Source organism: Staurois parvus, unplaced genomic scaffold (genome assembly GCF_062004578.1).
Source record: "Staurois parvus isolate SC_StPar_1 unplaced genomic scaffold, SC_StPar_1.0 ptg000806l, whole genome shotgun sequence".
Classification (NCBI taxonomy): domain Eukaryota; kingdom Metazoa; phylum Chordata; class Amphibia; order Anura; family Ranidae; genus Staurois; species Staurois parvus.
In genome coordinates this window covers 536,400-558,112 of record NW_028318602.1, presented here as the reverse complement: position 1 = coordinate 558,112, position 21,713 = coordinate 536,400, and the positions used below count along the sequence as shown (strand labels likewise).

Here is a 21,713-nt window from a genome sequence, read left to right as displayed (position 1 = left end):
CTAATGGCGGGCATACCACACATTTTTGTGGCAGAGATTTCTTCTTTTTTTTCATTCAACCCACAGGATGCATAAAAAAAAAAAAAGAACATAGCAAATACACCCAACAAGGACCAGCAACGTACTGGTACATTACTGGACTTTGAGTGGTTATGCCATGATGATGCCTGCAGCTGCCCCCCCCCTCCCCTGCTGCCTTCCACGGCCTTCTTGGGCAGTCCCGTGCCATTGGGGGAACCTGAGAATGCAGCTGGTGTTTCTGCCAGCTGACCATAGAGCTGATTGGAGAAAGGAATGGTGCCAATCATCTCTATAGTCTAAGAAATCAGAATTTCGCAGGATATAAATAGCACCATTTGTAAATTGGGAAAGCATCTGATCACACCGATCTTGGTGAGATTAGATAGTGTAAGGGCAGAGGAGATATCTAGAGTCTGATAGACCCCAGATTTCTCAAAAAAGAATATATCACAATGCCCATTGAAGTTATATGGGATATTTGAATTCCCTGTGATAGCATTAAAAGTGATAAAAAACTAAATGAAAGGGACAGTGTACAAATAATAATAAAAAAACAAAATAACTTAAAAAAAAAGTACCTTCGCCCCCCACACGCATGCGCACCTGCATGCGCAAGAGTTCACCCTGTGCCAGTATACATACCATGCATGTGAGGTATCGCCACGAATGTCAGATCAAGGGCAATAATTCTAGCACTAGACCTCCTCTGTAAATCTAAAATCTTTTAAAATGTTGTCTATGGATGTTAAAAATGTATGCAGTTTGTCACCATTGTATGGGGCATGCGCAGTTTTAAAGCATTTCATGTTTGGTATCTATTTAATCAGCATAGCATCATCTTTTATTAGTTAGCAAATAATTGGGCAATATATTGTGTTTCTGTGCATTAAAATTAAAAAAATTAATTTTTTTTTTAAATTGCATTTGAAAAATCGCGAGTACTATGTGACATAAAAAATTGCAGCACCCACCATTTTATTCACTAGTGTCTACTTTAAAAAAATATATAATGTTTGGGGGTTCAAAGTAAATTTGTAGCAAAAATACAGATTTTTTTTCATGTGAACAAAAAGTGTCAGAAAAGGCTTGGTCTTCAGGTGGTTAGAAGAGTGAATGATGTGTGGCATAAAATTTTAATGCTGGGCATAGAATGCCCCCACCCCCAAAATGACCCCTTTTTGGAAAGTAGACACCCCAAGCTATTTGCTGAGAGGCATGTTGAGTCAATTAGAATAATTTATTTTTTTACCACAAGTTTTTGTTAAAAGAAAAAAAAAACATTTTTTTTACAAAAAATTGTCACTTAAATAATTTATTACTCATGCATGCAATGGGTATATGTGGAATTACTCCCCAAAATACATTCTGCTACCTTCTCCTGAGTAAGAGCATACCACATGTGAGAGACTTTTTGGCAGTCTAGCCAAGTACAGGACCCCAAATTCCAATAAGCACCTCCAGGCTTTTAAAAGGCTTTATTTCCTTATAACATTTCCTGACTACCTATCACAGTTTGGGAGGTCCTGAAATGCCAAGATAGCACCAAACACCCCCAAATGAACCATTTTTGGAAAGTAGACACCCAAGGAATTTTATAGGAAGCATTGTGAGTATTTTGCAGATCTTTTTTGTTGCCACAAGTTTTTGGAAAATGAAGAAAAAAAAACAAAAACATATTTTTTCTTTTCTTTTTTTATATTTCGAAACCTTATGAGAAAAAATTAGATCTGAAAAATACTCACCATGCCTCTTTTTAAATTTCTTGGGGTGTCTACTTTCCAAAAAAGGTGTCATTTTGGGGGTTTGGTGCTATCCTGGCATTTCAAGGCCTTCAAAACTGTGATAGGCAGTGAGGAAGTGAAATGAGGAAGTTACGCACCTTCAGGCTTTCAAAGTGGTTATTGGATGTGGCTAGGCTCCCAAAAAGTCTCACACATGTGGTATCCCCATACTCGGTAAAAGTAGCAGAATGTATTTTGGGGTGTAATCCCACATATGCCCATGGCTGGTGTGAGCAATATATCATTTACGTGACAACTTTGTGTAAAAATAAAAAAAAAATGTTTTTGTCATTTTCCAAAAACTTGTGGAAAAAACATACATTTTCCATGGACTCAATGGGGTTTATTTACTAAAGCTGGAGAGTCCAAAATCAGACTCCCTTCTGCATAGAAACCAATCAGCTTCCAGGTTTCATTGCCAAAGCTTCATTGAACAAGCTGAGGTTAGAAGCTGATTGGTTTCTATGCAGAAGGGAGTCTGATTTTGGACTCTCCAGCTTTAGTAAATAAACCCCAACATGCCTTTCAGCAGATAGCTTAGGGTGTCTACTTTACAAAAAGGGGTCATTTGGGGGTATTTGTACTGTCCTGGTATTTTCTGGTCCTGGTCCAGATTAAGGTCTGGAGACTGGCTAGGCCACTCCAGGACCTTAATGTGCTTCTTCTTGATCCACTCCTTTGTTGCCCTTGGCCATGTGTTTTGGGTTCTTGTCATGCTGGAACACCCATCCACGATGGTACATTACCCCTTCCATTGTCCCTTTGATGCGGTGCAGTTGTCCTGTCCCTTTAGCAGAAAAACACCCCCAAAGCAGAATGTTTACCATGTTTGACAGTTGGGATAGTGATCTTGGGGCAGCATTCCTCCTCCTCCAAACACGGTGAGCTGAGTTGATGCCAAATAGCTCGATTTTGGTCTGATCTGACCACAACACTTTCAATCAGTCCTCCACTGCATCATTCAGATGTTCAGTGGCAAACTTCAGACGGGCCTGGACATGTGCCTGCACTGCAGGATTTCAATCCTTGTCAGCGTAGTGTGTTACCAATTGTTTTCTTGGTGACTGTGGTCCCAGCTGCCTGGAGATCATTGACAAGATCCTCACGTGTAGTTCTGGGATGATTCCTCACTGTTCTCATGATTATTGACACTCCACGAGTTGAGATCTTGCATGGTGCACCAGACCTAGGGAGACTGACAGTTGTTTTGGGTTTCTTCCATTTGCGAATGATTGCACCAATCGTTGTCACCTTCTCACCAAGCTGCTTGGCAATAGTTTGGTAGCCCAGCCCAGCCTTGTGTAGGTCTACAATCTTGTCCCTGACATCCTTGGACAGCTCTTTGGTCTTTGCCATGGTGGAGAATTTGGAATCAGATTGCATGATTGTTCCTGTGGACAGGTGTCTTTTATACAGATAACAAAATGAGATTAGCAGCACTCCCTTTAAGAGACTGCTTCTAATCTCAGCTTGTTACCTGTATGAAAGACACCTGGTAGCCAGAAATCCTGCTGATTGATAGGGGATAAAAATACTTATTTCCCTCATGAACATGCAAATCAGTGCATAATTTGTTAAACATGCATTTCTTTAGAATTTTTTGTTGCTATTTTGTCTCTGTGTTACAATACACCTACCATTCCATTTTTAGACTGATCATTTTTTTGTGAGTGGGCAAACATTCAACATCAGCAGGATATCAAATACTTATTTCCTTCACTGTATGATAAAAACCGTAAGGCCATCATAAAATAATAATGGATATAGCATGTGTACCAGCAGAAAAGATATATGGAATACCATCGATGAAACAAAAACAGAGAACACTGATATAACTGATAATAAAATATAAACCATAGAAATTACAACGGGAGACATAGATATCCATAAGGATATATACTTGGGAAAAATGACTAGACCCAAGTCATCTAGGCCGATGTCTAGACGGGATCGGCGGCAACACGACAACCGACACATCTGAACAGTCGTCAAACCCAACGAGGTCTCGGCCAGATAAAGAAAAACAATGTAAAAACGGGGGGCGGGGATGGTCAGTACCAGAGTATAAATAGAAAAAGGAGTATAACGAGCGCTGGACAGTTTTAGAGCGAAATATAAAAGCAGCTGGCATGAAAGGCAAGCCTCCAAAACGCCTCGTGGTGGACAATCATATACAAAAACATGCAGCGCTAGAGTGAATGGATCTATCTCATGATACGGAGTGACCACTTAATGAGATATAAACGCAGCTACCATAATAGTCTTAAGCAACCAATATTATAACATTCTCATAGTTAAGAAGGTGTAAATGGTGATAAAGGTGTCAAAGTCAATCTATCATAGGAGTGACGTAAATCTGTGACATCTGTGGTAGGAAATGTGGCTGTAGAATGCACTAACCAGATAGCGCAAATAAAAGCGCATTGGAGTAAAATGACCTACTCCTGGTCACTGGATCAGGGGACCTGCCGGAATGGTGGTCGTCTCTACTGTGGTCACCAGAGTCATCCGTGTCCTCACCAGTTATGGAATTCCCAGGTATCCAGTGGAATAAATGCTCATCCGGTATGCAGTAGAATCCTTGTGTCAGCGACCTCCAGGGGTGCGATGTGCGCTCAAGGACCAGGAATCACCTTCAGGGCTCAGAAATAAACCCAAAAGAGAGGCTTCCGATAGTGTGATAACTTTTATTATGGAGTAGTAGACAAAAAAACGCACTTACATGGTGCAATATACACTTCCAAAGATGGCCGCCCGTGTCAAGGTGTGGACCATGTGGGTAGTGGTTGTGGGTCAAGTAGCATCTTCCTAACGCGTTTCGTGGCAACTGCACGTTGATAACCTGGGAATTCCATAACTGGAGAGGACACGGATGACTCTGGTGACCACAGTAGAGACGACCACCATTCCGGCAGGTCCCCTGATCCAGTGACCAGGAGTAGGTCATTTTACTCCAATGCGCTTTTATTTGCGCTATCTGGTTAGTGCATTCTACAGCCACATTTCCTACCACAGATGTCACAGATTTACGTCACTCCTATGATAGATTGACTTTGACACCTTTATCACCATTTACACCTTCTTAACTATGAGAATGTTATAATATTGGTTGCTTAAGACTATTATGGTAGCTGCGTTTATATCTCATTAAGTGGTCACTCCGTATCATGAGATAGATCCATTCACTCTAGTACCAGAGTATCCACGAGAGGTCACCCCAGAAGGACATCAGGTAGGTACATCACTTGATCGAGGAAGACGTGGGAGTTGTGGGTTACGAGAAGGTCGCTTCCGGCCCCGCGAACTGGTGTCCAAATTTTGTTAGGGGTGGTAGAAGAGCGAGATGGGGTAGGTGGCAATGAAGATGCGTCTTCCGATAGAGGTGGGAGTCCCAGCTGCTTTAGGAAAGAGTCCTCCCTATCAAGGTCACGTAGAATAACTTGGGTGTTATCTTTAGAAATGACCAGTTTGAAGGGAAATCCCCAGCGATAAGGGACACAGTGTTGCTAAAGGTGTATGATGATCGGTTTCAGTGCCCGCCGTTTGGCCAGAGAGAGATCACAGAAGAGCTGGAGTCTGTCCCCTTTAGGACGGTTTAGGAAGGTTTATTGCGGACTGAGGTTAACAAGGCTTCTTTACTTTAAAAAAAATGAAAGCAGACTATGACGTCGCGTGGTCTGGTGCCTTCCACAGGTTTCAGGCCCAGAGAGCGATGAGCCCTATCCAGCCGCCAATCTGCTTCTGGAACCATGGGGGCGGTTGCGATGAAGGACAATAGATGTCGGTGGAGTTGAGAATCAACAATTGATTCAGACATACCGCGAATACGGATGTTCTGGCGGCATTCTCTGTTCTCCAAATCTTCTTGTTGGAGCTGCATTTGGGACATGGAATGCTGCAGATACGCGTTGTCTTCTTCCAAAACATGAACGTATTGCACCAATTCATCCATCTTATTCTCTAATTGATCCACACAGTCTCCAATCTAGGCTATTTCCCCTCTAAGATCCAAAGCCAATTTTCCAACTTCAACGGATATAGAAGCAGTAATGTTGTGAGAAATACTTGCAATTTGTCGTCTAGTGCAGAGACTGTGAGAGAAGAAGATGTGTGCTGAGATACAGGGGCAGAAGATGATGGTGAAGAATAATGCTGTCAGGGCTCCAGGGTATGACCAGAGGTATGTGAACTGACGCAGGGAAATGCAGGCTTCAGATAAGTTATAAACAATATAATTTATTAAAGACTAACAATACAAACATAAACGCAGTGCAATACTAGAACATAACACAGTGCAAACAAATCAAACCACCCACAGATAACAGTACATACAATGCAAGCGTTGTCAGGCAGGCCGGGTCAATAACAATCGGGCAGGTAGGTACAGGGGGTCAGGCAGAGAATGGTCGGGGTCACAAGCCAGGGATAAAACAGGAGAAGTCAGCAGAGGTCCGGATCAGGCAGGGTCAGCAACGAATCAGACAGACAGGAACAGGAACAGGGATGCAGGAACAAGATACAGGGCCCAGGAAAAGCACACACCAAGCCAGAGACTGCAGGTCTGGCCATCCCTTAAATACACCTGCATAATCAACTTCAGGTTTGGCTGGCTGCAGGGTTGAGTCTCTGATTGCTGGGAGCACCCGCTGGCCAGCCCTGGTACTGCAGCCCGCAAGGCAGGTGAGTCCCACCATTACTGGCAAGTCCATTCCTGACAAATGCCCTGAAGAAAAGTGGTCTATTGCCCTCCCTGCCATTGCCAGGGGCTCGGAATCCTCCATCTGGGGAAGTGCAGATGTTAGGGATGCCGGCTGCTCCATAGAGGAGGGAGTCGCAGTACCTCCCATCGCCGCTGGGAGTTTGGAGCCTTTCCTCGGACTTGCGGCGGTACTCGAGGCCAGGGATTACGACCTAGAGAGGAATCGCTGGAGCGGTGAAGGGGCGGGGAGGGGGGCTTCCAGCGCCCAATCTTCCCCATTTTTTTTCCTGAGGTGCCAGGCCGGGTGCGGAGCTTATATGGCTCACCCGGTGTGTAGTGGAGCCTGAAGGCGCTGAACGGGAGAGCTAGGAAGGCCGAGGATGAGCGGAGCTCTCCAGCTGCATGTCCGCAATCATCCCTGGTCACGAATGTGCCCCTCGGCACTGTTTTAATATGAAAAACATTAATGCACCTGCTTTAAATAATTCAACAGATCAACATAGTCCCCAGCAATCCACTTAGGAAGCATTTTTAACCACTTCCCGACCGGCCGTTGTATATAAACGGCCGGACGGTGGCACTGCAGGGTCGGGGGGCCGTCTATAAACGGCCTCCCCGCACCCTGCTTGTGCGCGCTCCCTGGGAGCGCGCCACCGCGATCCGGTGCCCGCTGTGTCCTCCGGACACAGTGAAACACCGATCGTCGGACGGGACCTCTGTACGAGGTCCCGATCATGTGATCACTGATTGGCCAATCAGTGATCACATGCAAAGTAGTAAGCAAGATGTCACTTCTGACATCATTGCTTACTATGTGTGAAATCTGTGAATGATCACAGAGGTCACTTGGTACAAGGCTATTCACAAAAGCCTTGTACCATGTGACAAGCTGTGACCAATCACAGCTCACTCAGTACTTATCAATGAGTGCAAGAATGCACACAGAGAGAAAGAGAAATGATTGCTTTTACATCCTATATGGGTGTAAAAGCAATCAGTGTAAAAAAAAAAAAAAAAATCTTCATCACCCCTCACAAGTAGTACAGTGTCACCATGGTGACACTGTACTCCTAGGGTGACAGTATGTAAAAAAAAAATAAATAAATAAAAAATAATAATATAAAAAAATAAAATAAAAATGTAAAAAAAAATGTTTAAAAATTATAATTTTTGCTTATAAACTAATTTGGATTTTTTTTTTTTTACTAAAAAGATAACGGAATAAATTTTGGCTAAGATTTATGATGAAATATTATTTATTTGCAAAATTTTATAAAAAAAACACTTTTTTTCAAAATTTTTGGACATTTCATTTACATAGCAAAAAAAATACAAATCCCAGTGGTGAATAAATACCACCAAAATAAAGCTTTATCTATCTCAAAAAAATGGTAAAAAATTCATTTGGGTACAGTGTTGCATGACCGCGCAATTGTCATTCAAAGTGTGATAGCGCTAAAAGCTGAAAATTGCCCTGGTCAGGAAGGGGGTAAAAGTGTCCGGTCTGGAAGTGGTTAACAACTGATACACAAGATTTTGTTCTTGTGTTTTCAAGCAATATCTAAAAACAAGCCAGTTTATAATACATGTTAGGATTTGCACTCAAAGTTAGGAAAATATATTGCAGATGCTTTGATAGCACTGCTTTGTAGTTATTTTTTGTGTACTGGAAAGACCCATAAAGCAACCAGAAACAGTACAGTTGTTGACAATTAAACACTATCTCAAATCTTAACAATAATTATACCTCACTGATTAAGATTATAAAAAAATAATTTCTGAAAAATACATACCTGTGTCATATCGATGCATAGTACTCACAGCTCCAGTTTCAGTAATTCCACCAAAGATATAAATATAGTTTTCCCAGGATAATGCAGAGTGGGCAGCACAGGCAGGTGGTACATCCCCCTTTACCTTCAGTTCTTCCCACTTCATTATATCTGAAGAAGGAAATATATTTTAAATAGAACAGCCATTTCCCTATAGCTTATACAGCTCTTCCACCTGAATGGTTTGCAAGAATTTCCACTTCACAGTTTATAACCAGACACACTTCTTCCTTAAACAACCAAAGTTTCACCCAAAGATACAATATACAGTTGTGTTCAAAATAATAGCAGTGTGTTGAAAAAAGTGAATAAAGCTCAACATCCTTCTAATAGCTTTTATTTCCATACACACAAATGCATTGGGGACACTACACATTCTATTCCAAATCAAAACATGAAGAAAAATATATCAAATTTGTGTTGTTCCTCTAAAAAAAATTGAAGAATAGTGAATATTAGACTGTTCAAAAAAATAGCAGTATTTGTATTCTTCTTTACAAACGCAAACATTCACTATATAAACTGAAAAATGTTTGAAGATTTTGCTTTCCTTTGAATCACTTAATTAATATTTTGTTGTATAACCACTGTTTCTGAGAACTGCTGTACATCTGTGTTGCATGGAGTCAACCAACTTCTGGCACCTGTGAACAGGTATTCCAGCCCAGGATGATTGGACTACATTCCACAGTTCTTCTCTATTTCTTGGTTTTGCCTCAGAAACTGCATTTTTGATGTCACCTCACAAGTTTTCTATTGGATTAAGATCCGGGGATTGGGCTGGCCACTCCATAACGTCAATCTTGTTGGTCTGGAACCAAGGTGTTGCACGTTTACTGGTGTGTTTGGGGTCGTTGTCTTGTTGGAACACCCATTTCAAGGGCATTTCCTCTTCAGCATAAGGCAGCATGACCTCTTCAAGTATTCTGATGTATTCAAACTGATCCATGATCCCTGGTATGCGATAAATAGGCCCAACACCGTAGTATGAGAAACATCCCCATATCATGATGCTTGCGCAACCATGCTTCACTGTCTTCACAGTGTACTGTGGCTTGTATTCAGTGTTTGGGGGTCGTCTGACAAACTGTCTCCGGTCACTAGACCCAAAAAGAACAATCTTACTTTCATCAGTCCACAAAATGTTGCGCCATTTCTCTTTAGGCCAGTCAATGTGCTCTTTGGCAAATTGTAACCTCTTCAGCACGTCTTTTTTTCAACAGTGGGACTTTGCGCGGACTTCTTGCAGATAGCTTGGCTTCACATAGGCATCTTCTAATTGTAACAGTACTCCCAGATAACTTTAGACCTTCTTTGATCTTCCTGGAGCTGATTGGCCCTGAGTCCTTGACATTTTGGCAATTCTTCTATCCATTCGAATGGTAGTTCTTAGCTTTCTTCCACGTCTTTCAGGTTTTGGTTGCCATTTTAAAGCATTTGCGATCATTTTAGCTGAGCAGCCTATAATTTTCTGCACTTCTTTATATGTTTTCCCCTCTCCAATCAACTTTTTAATCAAGGTACTCTGTTCTTCTGAACAATGTCTGGAACGACCCATTTTCCTCAGAATTTCAGAGAGAAATGCACTGTAACCAGCTTGTACAACATTTGCTGCCTTCCTTCCTTAAATAAGGGCAATAATTGCCACCTGTTTTTCAAAGAATGAATGACCTCACTAATAGAACTGCTATTATTTTGAACATGCCCCTTTCAATTAGTGATTCAATTACACAGAATCAGCAGCATGCATGTCATGACTGTTGGGTCTGTTGGATTTCTATTACTCTACTACACCTGCTAGTAAAGTATTTGCCATGTAGAAATATAATTAATATCAAAAACAGTGATTGATCAGGTTAGTGATGTCTGACTGCTATTATTTTGAACACAACTGTACATTTGCAAAAAAAGGTGCTTTAATTATGAAAATATATATTGTAGTAATGTTTTTGATACACAACTGGACTAGTTTAAAATCCAAATCCTTAAAATCCTGAAACAACCAAATCATTAAAATTATTTAATACAGTACATAATTTAAGACATGCAAAAGTTACTAAATTGTTCTGGAACCATTAAAACTTACTGTTCTACCATTATGAGCATACATCCATTATTATATTTATTACCTTACAGAGTTTTTAGCAGATTCTTGTAGAAAAGTGAGGGTATTCCTCAATCTGCTTCATTAGAACATATGCAGGAGGTAGATGCTGTATTGGAACCGACCCAGACGACACTTGAGTACTTCCGTTACAATACCGCTTCCCCCGTCCGAACACCGACAACAGACACCACAGCCGACCATACAAGACTAGATGACACCAGTCTGTCTGAACATGGAACTCTTTATTTTAAACACAAACGGGCTTTTTTGATCAATCAGGACAGAGTGCATTAAGTATAACTAAAGGCAATTTTTTTTAGAATAGAGAGGTATTAGAACACCTGTCAGTTTTTATTGCTGACTGTGCCCCCGTTAAGGAGATTCACCCTCTCTATTTGTCCTGTTTAATATTCGTATTAAAAGTAAAATAAAATCCAAAATTTTGGGTTGTCCCCAGAAAAGTAATAGAGGGGAAAATCCTCCAATGGGGGTTCTGGTGACCAAGGGGTCCCCAAAGAATTCCATTAATTTGCAGGGATTTACTCTCTCTTCCTGTTTGGTAATGGGACAGGAAGTAAATGCAATGGGACACAGGTGGTGAAAAATAAATCTGACAGGTGTTATAACCATCCCTTGCTCTATTTAAAATGAAGACAATGTTTTGCCTATAGTTCTACTTTAAGATGGGAGACATGGGTGAGGAACAGGCAGAAAAAGGATAGGGTCAGAGGTGTGGTGGTAAATCACGGACTAAAGGATCCTGAGGAGCTGACCATCTCTGGTAATGCTTAGAGTTTTCAGCAAAAAAAGAAAAGAGGGGGAGGCAAGAGAACCCTTATAGTGAAGTAAAAAATAATTCAGAAACAAGGATAAAATGCTTTCACAATAAAGGGAAAAAAGGTCAAAATAGCTTTACAACTGTTAAAGCTGCGATCACCCACCAAGGGGGGAACACGCTGCCTTCCTAGTGCATGGGTGGAGAAAATCTGTCTCCACGCAGGGTCAGTGTGGTTGCTCTATATGGCTCAGGCATTCCCATCCTCGGTGCTCTGTGGAGTTCTAAGGTGGATGAACGATTTGGTACGAAGAATCAACGCAAAAAAAAAAGCTCATCAATCGTTCAATTGGCAGGGGCGACCAATGGGTTTGTTTAAAGGATAGGCATGAGTCATCTGCTTTGGTAAAACATTCAGTTACTTTATTTCACCAAACAAAACGTGTTTCGTGACTTTAAATTGCAACTTCCTCAGTTCAAGGTGATAAAATTGGTGTCTGCAGATAAAAAGTTGTCATAGGGTACAATGAGAACTTAACAGGACTCAAAATCACAGTCTAAAAAAAAAATTAAAACATATAGAAAGCACTCAAATATGCAAGGGAGAAGTGTGAAAATATTAAAATAAATTAAAATAAATGTAGCAGACTGGAAGTTCCTAATATATCAAATGTAGATAGCATAAAACATATAAAAAATAAAATAAAAAATATAATAAATGTAGCAGTAAGGAAGTCTCCTAAAATATCAAACCTATCCAAGAAGGCACAAAATAATATATCAATAATTTCTCCAAAAGTCTCCATAAATATCCAACCTATCAGAGATGGCATAAAATAATCTATAAGTTATAAGAGATGTAGCAGTAAGGAAGTCTCCAAAATATCACATATGTCAGAAATGGCATAAAATTGTGGAAAAATAATTCTGTGGTTGATGTATCAAAGGAAGATTACCTAGTGTCAGCTGGTATTGTGCGCCACTTGGGGAATGTCCTTTGGTCGACCACTAGGTGGAGTAATTTAGTACCGAGTGTGGCAGGCATACACCCAGAGATGGACGTGGTTCAACCATTTTGGCTTCAACCTCCATCTTGGCAAAGGGGTCAACCATCCTGACAAACATATTTCCCCCTCATTCTCCCCCCTTCCCTCTCGGTTCATACACATTTACATATGGCCTGTGTGTTAGGAGTGTCACAGGCCAGGCAGGGCACAGCAGGGAGCCCAGAGCTATAAAACATTTTTGAGCTGAGCGCCTGGTTGTCTGAGAGAGCTGTGCAATCTAACACCTCGTAAAAGATAACCCAAGCCTTCCCAGGAGTTCAAAGACATTCCAAGGAAGCACAACCAGATAACACTTTTAAAATCCATTTTTCCCCTATGTCTCATATCTTGGAATATGAGAGACTTACATAAAAAACAGGCATATCTTCAAATTGGCCACGAGGAGACAAACAGTTTGAATGGTTCAAGAGTTCTACTTTTCTGCTTTCGTATGTATTCCAGCCAAGGAGAGTGACCTATCAGTGTATAATTTCATATCTAATCATTCCTCAGATGTGTCTGCATAATAATCTACCCGCGAGTGGAATGTCACTTGTGCACAGGGAAAGTTATGAGCCAAAATATGAACTACAAGAGATTTTGGCTCTAGTTTAGGGCTTCACCCAGACGATCCCTCCCTAAACGGGGCATTGGTCCTTGACTTCAGAGACACCCCCTGCTAGGGAACTACAAAATGGGCTGTCAGGCCTAAGAGAAAGAAGTTGAAGAATTCTCCCGTTTAACATCAGAACCAACTTGGGAGATCCGTGCACTTTCTCTCTGAAACTTGATCTGCTAACCCAGGACTTTGAAAAGTACTTTAACCCTCTAACTTTTCTCTGTTATCTCTTTGCTGTGCTGTTGTTCTCTGTATATATATATGTATTGGTTACATCTTTTTTCTGTGAATATTTTTATTGCACCCCCTTGACCTTTTTAGTAATAAATCTTTCCTTCTGAAAGTGTTGAACTGTTTCTATAGCTCTGTATTGCAATTTACGAATTCCTGCCTCTAAAAGAGCGCTACTGTGTTTGTTTAACCCCCTGCGGTGACCGTGTTATACAGACGATTATCTCAACCATTATAGTGTTATAGCTGATATCGCCGAGTTTCCGCTTTCTCTGTACAAAAAGGAGGTGGTGGCAGTGTGAAGGGTTAATTGCGTAATTAACCTGACCCAGTAACAATTGCTCCCAGGCTGCCGGTACATAGATTGTGGTCCAATTAACTGAAAAATCGTTGTGCAGGGTGCAGCTGTGCGTGGCATTGTTACGCACATGACATCGCGGTTTTAGATTGGCTAGTCCTTCGGTCACGAGTTTGGTGAGAAGGTCAGGGGTCTGACGCCACGTTCGTCACACTGAGAAACGTCATAGAAGTAATCATAAAAAAACAGGAATACTTAATATCCAGTAGCAAGGCTGACAGTTACAAGCATGATTCCCAAAGTCAGATGCATGATGGGACTTGTAGTTTTGCAACAGCTGGAGGGCCGCCCAGTTGACACCCCTGCAGTAGAGTATGTGTGTAGGTCAAGCAGAGTGTTGGGGGAGTTGCTGTCAGAAAGTGTAATTCATAGATTGGATTTACAGAGTTTGTGGCAGTGATATCATCTAGGTGTCAATTTATATGCTCCCAACTCATCATTCCTGACCATGTTTATTACTCTTTTATACCCATTCATTTTAAATAACCACTATATATTACCGTTTATTATCATCTCTTGTTATCTATTAATATTTTTTCATCCACCGATATAAATATAATATTTTTTTCATCCACTGATATAAATAATTATTTATGATCATTGTTTATTTTGTATATTATAGTTTATTATCATTTCATATTTGAAACTCACTATCGATTATTATTAAAATTATATTAAATTTTTTTGCATCCTTTTGTTAGGAAACAAATATCGTGATCCAACTATCTCCTTCTCTCTCTCTTCCACAATGGTCTCAACCCACCCCACTAAAATACAGCTCTCCCACCACTCCCCCCTATCTAAAGGAGCCCCGGGATGCACCTTTTCATCATTCTCCTGCATATCTATATGTTACAGCCAGTAGTAGCTAAACACCACACTGAAGCTTGGAATGCACCCCCCCCTTCACAGGAAGTGCGATTGTGGAACACACTCTACTTATAAGCAGCAAAAACAATAGCCACCTGCCTTGCTACATGTGATTCACCTAGACATCATTGCCACAAACTCTGTAAATCCAATCTGTGAATTCCGTTTTCTGATAGCAACTCCCCCGACACTCTGCTTGACCTACACATGTACTTTCTTTAACAAATGTAACAAAATTTGGATCCATTCGTTATCTAAATCTGAATAATCAAATTAGAAAACTGAATTTACCCATGGGCCCAAACTACTATCGTATCATGTGGCATCATCCAATTGAAGCAAAGTAAACAAATACATTTGTTAATTTCTTTATAACTTTTTTCAGATTCGTTGACATTCGTTACTACATCCATTCAGCAATTTGTATACATCTGAATCTCCGCTAACTAAATTGCAAATCGGAATGAAATGAAACGCAGGTCTGTGTTACATTGTGGCATTGGGAAGAGGTTTCTATGCATGAGAAGAATCATACTGCTCTGGGGTGTTCTCTTGGAATGCAAAACATTTAACAGTTTTTCCGGAAGAATGCTATACAGTGAAGGAAATAAGTATTTGATCCTCTGCTGATTTTGAATGTTTGCCCACTCACAAAGAAATGATCAGTCTAAAAATCGAATGGTAGGTGTATTGTAACACTGATAGACAGAATAGCAACAAAATTCAAAATAAATGCATGTCAAACAAATTATGCACTGATTTGCATGTTCATAAGGGAAATAAGTATTTGATCCCCTATCATTCAGCAGGATTTCTGGCTACCAGGTGTCTTTTATACAGGTAACAAGCTGAGATTAGAAGCAGTCTCTTAAAGGCAGTGCTGCTAATCTAATTTTTGTTACCTGTATAAAAGACACCTGTCCACAAGAGCAATCAAACAATCAGATTCCAAACTCTCCAACCATGTCAAAGATCAAAGAGCTGTCCAAGGATGTCAGGGACAAGATTGTAGACCTACAAAGGGCTGGACTGGGCTACCAAACTATCGCCAAGCAGCTTGGTGAGAAGGTGACAACAGTTGGTGCAATCATTCACAAATGGAAGAAACACAAAACAACTTTCAGTCTCCCTAGGTCTGGTGCACCATGCAAGATCTCACCTCGTGGAGTGTTAATGATTATGAGAACAGTGAGGAATCATCCCAGAACTACACGTGAGGATCTTTGTCAATGATCTCCAGGCAGCTTGGACCACAGTCACCAAGAAAACAATTGGTAACACACTATGCCAACAAGGATTGAAATCCTGCAGTGTCTGCAAGGTCCCTCTGCTCAAGAAAGCACATGTCCAGGCCCGTCTAAAGTTTGCCACTTAACATCTGAATGATGCAAAGGAGGTCTGGTTGAAAGTGTTGTGGACAGATGAGACCAAAATCGAGCTCTTTGGCATCAACTCAACTCGCCGTGTTTGGAGGAGGAGGAATGCTGTCTATGACCCCAAGAACACCATCCCAACTGTCAAACATGGTGGTGGAAACATTCTGCTTTGGGGGAGTTTTTCTGCTAAGAGGACAGGACAACTGCACCGCATCAAAGGGACGATGGACGGGGCAATGTACCTTCAAATCTTGGGTGAGAATCTTCTTCCCTCAGCCAGGGTATTGAAAATGGGTCGTGGATGGGTGTTCCAGCATGACAATGACCCAAAACACACGGTGGATTTGCCACCAAGTACTAAGTCAAGTTTTGTGAAGGGGATCAAATACTTATTTCTCTCAAGAACATGCAAATCAGTGCATAATTTGTTTGACATACATTTCTTTTGAATTTTATGTTGCTATTCTGTCTCTCAGTGTTACAATACACCTACCATTCATTTTTAGACTAATTATTTCTTTGTGAGTGGGCAAACATTCAAAATCAGCAGGGGATCAAATACTTATTTCCTTCACTGTTGTAAGGGAATTCCCGTGAGATGGCTGGCGAATAGACGTGCGCATGCGCACGCGCACAGAAATGTTTGATCATGCACATGCACACGCACAGTGAAGATTGGCACCAGACGGACTATTTAAAAGGCGCCTCTGCCTGTGCTGAGTGCTGACTGGTCTTCAGCTGTTCCCTGTTTCCTGCTCTTTTCCTGTGTGATTTCCTTGTTGCTGACCCGGCTTGTTCCTGACCTGACTCTGATTACTCTCCTGCTTCGGCTTGCTTCTGATTTAGTACCTCGCTGTCCGCCCGTTGATGACCCTGGCTATTCCTTTAACACTGCTCCTGTCTCCCATCCCAGCTTCCTGCCCTGCTCTGGTGCACACCTGGCAATCTACAATACCAGCTCTGTATATCACTACTGTGCCTGAATCAGAGGTTCATCAGTCTTCCAAGGTCACCAACCGCAAGAGCTGCACACAACATCTACTGGCGCTCTTGTCCCCTGGTCCCTAGACACCCCCTGTTCTAACTCCAGTGGGGTCAGGGCTAGTGACACAAGTGAGGCTGACCTCGTCATTTCAGTCTCCTATCAGGTACGTGACAATACCAGTCAGCCAATGATGGAGTCTGAAAGGAGGCCTCTGCAATGGGGTATCTGTCAATCAATCTCTGCCTTGTCTTACTTGGTGCAGAGTTTGCAAAGAAACCTTGAGTATCTGGAGAACCAACTACCAACCAAGTCTAATGTCTCCACAGCCATTGGTCCCTCTGCAGTCTCAGATATAACTACTCAGACAGAGCTCAGCATGATTCATGGAACTTCTCCTCTACTGGTACCCCGGGTGCCAATACCTGAGTTTTTTGCGGGAGACCGCAGGAAGTTCCGAACCTTTTGTAACTCCTGTGAGCTATATTTTTCTCTGCTCCCAAGAACCTTTGCATCACAAAGCACCAAAGTGGGATTCATTATTTCACTCCTTCAGAATGAACCCCAATCCTGGGCACACCGCCTTCGTGAGCAGCATGATCCGGCTCTGACTTCAATGGACTCTTTTTTCTCAACGATGTCACAACTTTACGCTGATCCCTTCCATCGTCAGACTTCAGAATCTATGCTTAGCAAGCTACAGCAGGGCCCAAGGCCTATAGAGGAATAGGTCACCGAGTTCTGTATATGGAGTTCTGACACTCAATGTATTGAGTCTGCTCTCCACTATCAGTTTCGCCTTGGCCTCTCTAACACCCTGAAAGATGAGTTGGCCCGAGTTGGGGTACCAACCAGGCTAGAGGACCTGATAAACCTTGCCATTCACATTGACCGACGGATCCGGGAAAGGCAGGATGAAAAGACTAATAGGAGTGTCTTGATATGCTCAAAGATGGAGACTCCTGTTCCCTCAAACACTGCTGTCACATCAGACATACTCCCCAGTAAAATAAGGCATCATAATTCTCCTAGAAGGAGCTTCTGGAGACCACAGTTATCCTCTGCTGAACGTCTTTGATGACAAAACTCCAACCTCTGTCTCTACTGTGGTGATGCAGGTCACTATGTACCGATGTGTCCAGTGAGACCTCATAAGTCTTCTCCTAGCTGGTTCCATATGATGTACCCCCAAGCAACAAGTCAAACGCACCTCTCCTTCCACCTTCACTTACAACTTGCTGAAAGAACTATTACTGTTCTAGCAATTATAGACTCTGGTGCCTGTAGCTACTTCATGGATTCGACCTTTGCTAAACAAAATAAGACCTCCCTCCGTACTAAGACACAAAGACTTTCGGTCCATCTGGCTGATGGGTCTGGTATCAGTTCTGGTCCTGTGACGCAAGAGACTATGCCAATTTTCTGCCACTCCTCCTCGGGACATCAGGAATTTCTATGTCTGGATGTCATAACTTCACCAATATTTCCGGTCATCCTCGGCATGCCCTGGCTAAGAGCGCACAACCCATCCATCAATTGGTTTTCTGGGGAGATCCTTTTCCCTTCCGAATATTGTCATAACCATTGCATTCCAAAAGATACCATACACAGTAACTCCTCTTCTTAGTATCCATTCTGATTCTGAGATAATGAAACTCATTCCTGTCGCTTACCATGATTACCTGGATGTATTCAACAAAAAGAGTGCCAATGCTTTTCTTCCGCACCGCCCTTATGATTGTCCTATTGAACTTCTGCCCAGTGCTGAAATTCCTTTTGGGCGAATTTACCCCCTCTCCGAATTGGAATTAGAGGTCCTCTGGAGTTATATAGATGAAAGCTTGGAAAAAGGGTTTATTCGGCCCTCTACATCACCAGCGGGAGCTGGCATCTTCTTTGTCGAGAAGAAGGATCATACCCTCAGACCATGTGTAGACTACCGTGATCTGATTAAAATAACAGTCAAGAACCGCTATCCTCTTCCCCTGATTCCCGAATTGTTCCAAAGGCTACGAGGGGCATGTGTGTCAGGAATGGACTCGCCAATAGTGGAGGGACTCACCTGCCTTGTGGGTTGCAGTACCTGGACTGGCCAGCGGGTGCTCTCAGCAACCATAGGCTCACTCCTGCAGTCAGCCAAAACACCTGAGGCTGATTGCAGGAGGTGCATATAAGGAATGGCCAGACTTGCAATCAGGGCCTTGGTGTATGTTTCCCAAGAGCCCCTGTACCTTCATCCTGTCTGATCCTGCTTGATCCATGACTCTGATTGAACTCCGCCTGTCCTGACCTCTGCTATTCCTGACCACTCTCCAGTCTGCTCCTTTGGTACCTTGTCTGCCTGATTGTTCCTGACCCGGCCCGTCTGACTACGCTCTGCCTGCTCCTTTGTACCTTGCCTGCCTGTTTGCTACCGACCCGACCTGCCCGACTACGCTTAGTATTGTTCTTTTGTTATCTGTTGGGGGTTTTGGTTTGGTTTGTTTGCACTGTGTTTATGTTTAGTCTTGCACTGCGTTTATGTATTGTTTAGTCTTAAATAAATTATATTGTTTATACTATATCTGAAGCCTGCGTTTTCCTATGTCAGTCCACACACCTCTGGTCATACCCGGAGCCCTGACAATGTGTCTTTTCAAAGCTGGATCTGAGAGGTGCTTACAATTTAGTCCGAATTTGAGAAGGGGATGAATGGAAGACGGCCTTTTGAATACCTGGTGATGCCATTTGGCCTCTGTAATGCCACAGCAACATTGCAACACTTTGTGAACTATATATTTCGGGACTATCTTTAACGACACCGGGATCATAAAGAAGATTCTGGATAGATTACACCAACATCACCTCTATGCCAAAGCTGAAAAGTGTGAGTTCGAGAAACAGACTATTCAGTTCCTCAGACTTGTGATCACCCCCGATGGCATTGCTATGGATACCCAGAAGCTGACCTCCGTATTAGAATGGCCCGTTCAAAGAGACAGGAAAGCAGTACAATGTTTTGTGGGATTTGCCAATTTTTACAGAAAATTCATTAAGAACTTTTCAGTTTTAGTAACACAGTTAACCAGGCAACATGTTGCTTTCAAGTGGACTCCTGAGGCTCAAGCAGCCTTTGAACAACTAAAAACCTTTGTTTACCAGATCCTGCCTTAGCCTTTGTCCTTGAAGTAGACGCTTCTGAAAATGCTGTTGGAGCTATATTGTCACAACCGCAGGGACTCAAATCCCTTCTTCACCCTATTGCTTTCTTCTCTAGAAAATTAAGCTCCTCCGAAAGGAATTATGACGTAGGAGACAAAGAGCTGTTAGCCATCAAGGCAGCCCTTGAGGAATGGCGCTACTTGCTGGAGGGAGCTTCCCATCCTGTCACGATCTGGGTCAGGTTCAGAGACCAGTTGCTACAGCAGTTGTAAGGCTTACCTGAAAACCAGCAGGATTGGTACACCAGCAGCCCACCCTGGGAATGACACAGGCTCACCTGAGGTGCGGGGTCTAAGCATCCACCGGTCTTCCCCAGAGCTCCTAATGGTGGAGATGGATTTGGCTGCGTGTGAATGCCAGGTCGCAGATCTCAGGATCACCCCACCAGGGAATGAGTAGGCTGGAAACCAAAAGCGGATCAAACAGTTCAGGGATAAAACAGAAGCGGAGTCAGTCACAAGCCAAGGGTCGGTCACCAATGGTAGTAGATAGGATGAGGCAGAATCGTAGTCAGTAGCAAGCCAAAGGTCGGTAACGTAGAGGAAGCCGGCAGCAGGAACAGTAAGCAGGATATTGGCTGGTAAGGCACAATAATCTGGCAACCAGGAAGTGCAGAGACATGGCTTTTATAGGAAGTTCATGGGAGGAGCAAGGAGTTCAAGGTTCAAGACAAAACAGGGCAAAGGCAGGATCATCCAAAGAATTGTCAAGGGAGCTGTCCAGCACTCCAGGTGGCTCAGCGAGAAGAAACACTGTCTCTCACCGCAGAAGGCCCAGGTTCGATTCCAGGCTCTGACACATCATATCCTTATTTTTACGGATCAGAAGAACCTCGAGTACTTGAGAACTGCAAAACGCCTAAGGCCACGACAGGCAAGATGGGCACTGTTCTTCTCCCGCTTTGTGTTTCACTTGTCCAGGATCAAAGAACGGTAAGCCCGATGCACTCTCACGTATGTTTCATGACCCATCTGAACCTGACACGATTCTGCCAGCTAAGAACTTTTTACTCCTGCAAACAGACCTTGTGGCACAAATAAGAGAAGTGGTTGATGATCATCCACCCCCCTTGGAGATGCATCTTCAGCTAAGAGACGGTCTGTATCTTCACAAGGAACAAATTTACATACCAGAACAACTCAGAACTCTCATCCTTAAAAGATGTCATGATCATCCTTTAGCGGGTCACTTTGGGATACACAAGACTTCAAATTTGGTCTCCCGTTCCTTCTGGTGGCCAAACTTAATGAAGGATTGTAAGAACTATGTTAGATCTTGCTCAGTATGTCTCCGAAACAAGTCTGATAAAGCCAAAACCTGGGGCCTGTTGGAATCTCTGCCAGTACCCGAAAAGCCATGGAGTATGATTTCTCTGGATTTTATTGTATAGCTTCCCCCATCTGAAGGGTTCACCATTATTTTTGTCGTGATTGATCGTCTGTCAAAGATGGCTCACTTCATTCCCTTGAAAGGGACTCCTTCTGCAGCTGAGACTGCTTCTGCTTTTATCAGAGAAACAGTAAGATTACATGGTGTTCCTAACAATATCGTGTCAGATCTGGGAGTACAGTTCACTTCTAAGTTCTTGAAAGCTCTACACTAGAGATCGAACTTCGCTTTTCTTCTGCGTATCATCTGCAAACAAATGGACAAACGGAGAGGAAAAATCAGACTCTAGAACAATACCTACGATGTTTCTCATTTTATTCATAGGATGACTGGGTGTCTCTCCTTCCGTTAGCTAAATTTGCGTACAACAACTCCATCCACTCTGCTACCAAACAGTCCCTTTTTACTCCAACTATGGATATCACC

The 21,713-nt window shown here is 42.5% G+C and overlaps 1 protein-coding gene across 6 annotated transcripts in view; it reads right to left on the bottom strand.

The window, feature by feature from the left end:
* RABEPK (Rab9 effector protein with kelch motifs) overlaps nt 1–21,713 on the bottom strand; it is a 534,413-nt gene that overhangs the window by 33,730 nt on the left and 478,970 nt on the right. For 5 of the 6 annotated variants that reach the window (XM_089654844.1, XM_089654843.1, XM_089654846.1 and 2 more), the window contains one exon: nt 8,295–8,444. The exons of the other annotated variant lie outside the window; for it this stretch is intronic. In XM_089654844.1, coding sequence (XP_089510970.1) covers nt 8,295–8,444 — 150 coding nt within the window. The remainder of the gene's footprint in view (nt 1–8,294; nt 8,445–21,713) is intronic. 6 annotated transcript variants of the gene reach the window in all.